The sequence below is a fragment of the Littorina saxatilis genome, unplaced genomic scaffold (assembly GCF_037325665.1).
Source record: "Littorina saxatilis isolate snail1 unplaced genomic scaffold, US_GU_Lsax_2.0 scaffold_468, whole genome shotgun sequence".
Classification (NCBI taxonomy): Eukaryota; Metazoa; Mollusca; class Gastropoda; order Littorinimorpha; family Littorinidae; genus Littorina; species Littorina saxatilis.
Window position 1 is genome coordinate 14,145 of NW_027127519.1, and position 3,554 is coordinate 17,698.

The 3,554-nt window shown below is 44.8% G+C and overlaps 1 protein-coding gene across 1 annotated transcript; it reads right to left on the minus strand.

Annotated features, from left to right (window-relative positions):
- Positions 1 to 2,289: 2,289 nt before the first annotated feature.
- Positions 2,290 to 2,700, minus strand: LOC138955951 (sericin-2-like). The gene has a single exon (XM_070327444.1). The coding sequence runs from the start codon at positions 2,698 to 2,700 to the stop codon at positions 2,290 to 2,292; it is 411 nt and encodes a 136-aa protein (XP_070183545.1).
- Between the last annotated feature and the right edge of the window lie 854 nt (positions 2,701 to 3,554).

Sequence of the window (3,554 nt, forward strand, 5' to 3'; positions counted from 1 at the left end):
GGACCACTGTCCATCCCAAGTTCGCAGAATGGGAACAGCACGAAAATGTTCAGTGGTCATATTATGCTATTACCTGAACATATCATGCAGAGTCCCATCCCTGCTCGCAAGCGCCAGATGTAACCGAGTGCCGTAACACTACGATCACCACCGGAGGCGAAGTGCAATCAAACAGGATTGAAAATTGTTATGCAAACCCGAAGGTTTCCATGAACATACAGACAATCGGAAACCACCAGACCCCATCACAAACAGAATTCCACAATCCACCGGTGTTGACTTAAAGGCCAACAACTCGGGTGCAGAGTCTGCTGTGAAAGGAGCGGTAGCCTCCCCTGTCACAAAAGTAACCAGTTTTTGATTGTCTCACACGGTTTAACACCTCATTCCTCTGCTGTTTATATTCGTCTGTCATCTTATTTTCCTTGAAATAATCTCTCAGAGCCATCGCCTCTATAATATCTGATGTTAACCGAGGTGGAAATCTAGCATGTTTTACTCTATGCTGACGCAGGAGCACGTGCTTATCTATAATTGTGCTTAAAATGCTATACAAGTGATTAAAAGCATCATCTGCAAGACTGAAATCAAAAACGCTCTGAAATGGAGCTTCACTAAGATCACGAAAAAATGCAGACTCATCAAAAATGTCTAAAACTTCTGTATTTTATGGTCGTGTGGCCTTTTGGTCCTGATTTAGGCAAGCGCATAGAGACTGAACAAAAAATAGGCCTATGATCGCTGATACTGGAATTGGACACATACACATTTGAAACAATCTTCTTATTATCAGTATATTATATGTGATCAATAAGAGTTGCAGTTGTGTCTGTTATTCTTGTTGGGTTCAGAACCAGTTGATGAAGACCTAATAAAGTTGTTGTTGAATTCCATACTGTTTGAGGCTTACTCACATTAATATTAAAATCTCCAAGCAATACAATATCTTTATTGCGTGATTTGACTTTATCCATCATCTGAATGAAATATTCTGACCAAATCGACGTTTCGGCAGGGTTACGATATATATAACCTATGAGCAGAGGCGAGGTTTTACAGTTTTTTACTTCAATCCAAATGCACTCAATATTGTCGTCCTCTAAATCAGTTCTTCGTGTTGCAAATTCAGAAATTGATTCATGAATATAGACTGCAATGCCTGTCTGATTCTTCCTTGCGCTGTCGCGTCGCAAAACAGAGTATTGGGAAATGTAAATCAAGTTATCGGCAATTCTCGAGTCGAGCCGTGTTTCGCTCATCCCAAAAACATGAACTGGCTGTGAGCTTTGGTTTAGCAGCACGCATATATCAGGCACTTTGTTAACGAGATGATAGACATTAAGATGTCCAACCTGGAGAGTGTGTTTTGACACGTTTGAATTCATAATAATTATAATAAACAAAATTATTAACAACAACCAAAAATCTGAGAACAAATTAAACAGAGATTAAATCAATAAACAAACACGGAGAAAAAATAATGCACAAAAGAGCAAAAAGTGAAGCAAACAAGTTACGATTTCAGTAACTGTCTAACTTAACGGAAAAGTCAAGTGAGAAGTAGTAAATCGGAATTCAAAAAATTCTGCGAAATGTTATAAGCGTTCGATGCACAGCAATTATAAATGTTCCTGCTAGCACTGCACTCATACACACACAGAATATGATAAAATAAAATTAAACAGTTCGAACAGGGATGAACGATACGCTACATTAAATCCCCACAACGCTAACACGATTTCACTTTCTTTAAGCAGAGGCATTCATAGTCTCTCCGCAAACGGGTCTGAATCAAAGATTAACACACACAAGGAAGAAACACACGCGTGTTTGGATGCAGATGTTTTCACAATGTTAAAAGCAGCAGAATACTTGGGGGGTCGTGGACAAAATTAACACAATGTCTGGAGGTGTTGAACGACATAGTTAATAGTTATGAAATCACATCCGCGAAATCACACTCGTTTAGGTACACTCATTAGTGTACTTACCGTTACATGAGTTTAGACACCGCAATTGATAAAATACACAAACACACTCACTCACACATACACTCACGCTCTACTGTATGCTTAAAGCAGCCTTTTGAAACTACTTAGTAGGATGCTTGGTGCATCCCGGGGGGCCACTGCCCATAGAAGGACGGCTGGGCGTGTGGGTGCATAAAGGGGCTGAGTTGATACTGCCTGAAGGCGTTCATCCAAGGTGGGTAATACATTGTAGGATATTGATGTTCCCCACGTGGAGATAAGGGGAGACTGGGATGGCTGATGTGCTGTTGAGTAAAATTTAATGGTTGGTGGGCCGGTGGCGGTAGTAGTGATGGTTGATGAGACTAATGCTGCTGCTGCTGTAGTGGTGGTTGATGAGACTGTTGCTGCTGCTGCTGCTGCTGCAGCCGAGGGAGGAGCAACGGCTCTTGCTGCTGCAGCGACAGCTGCTGGTGCGGCGGCTGTTTCTGCCACTGTTGCTGCTACTGTTGTTGCGGCTGTTGCTGCTGCTGCCGATGTTGCTCATGCGGCGGCTGTTGTTGCTGCTGTTTCTGCCGCTGTTGCTGCTGCGGCGGCTGTTGCTGTTGTGGCAGCTCCTGCTGCTGTTGATGAGGTGGCCATTGCTGTTGTTGGTGAGGTGACTGTTGCTGCTGCTTCTTTTGCAGTGGTTGGTGTGATATGGGCGGAGGCGCTCCGCCTTTAACGACATCCGCAAACGAAGCTCTGCCTAGTCGCTTTTCAAAAACGATGGCTTTGATGTCCTTTACGAGTAAAGACAGGCCCCTTGCAGAGTAGTGGACCTTGTCTTGCAATATGTCTGGGTCAGTTTGACCGTCACTGTCAAGGCGCCAGATATCCGACAGTGCCAAGAACTGCACCTTTACACCATCACATAGCGACGCGAGCTTAGTGTTAACTTGCAGAATCTGCCGTGTAACTTTGCGCTGAGCCTGTGGAGGGATGGCTGCGACAAAGATGACCGCATTAGGGAAGCGTAGCGATGTTTCAGATAATAGCGTCTCATAGTTGCTTTGAATTTCACTCGTGTTTTGTATGCCGTCATTCGTGCCGACATGCAGAACAATCTTTCTAATGTTAGGAAAAGTGTTGCTGCTGGCAATGACGGTGGCAAGTTGAGGGGTGGTAATCCCACTTAAGGTTCTCACCTCTGTTTGTCCTGACCTATCAAGCCGTCTCTTGGACACGCGTCTAAGGTTGGAATCTCCAATAAGCAGACACGTGCAGGAGGTCGGGAGGCGGAGAGTTGTCTGCCTCTGAGTGTCTGTCGTCTCGGTTGATTTGGTAGCATCTGTCCGCGGGCGGACCATGGAGGACGGAGATGACTGACTGCTACAAGCTTGGGGCTCAGGCTCGGCAATGAGTGACATTTCAAGTGAGTGATGGGCGTAGCGGCCGTAGTTCGTGGTTACACTAATTGGCTGAGCATGAGTGACTTTGTCTTGAGATGACTGTTGCAGTGGTGGGACTTCGGGAGACGGTGAGCGCTGGACAGTCTTGTTCTCTTTCTGCAGGTCTTTCACCTTGCTCTCTAGAGCCTGACAG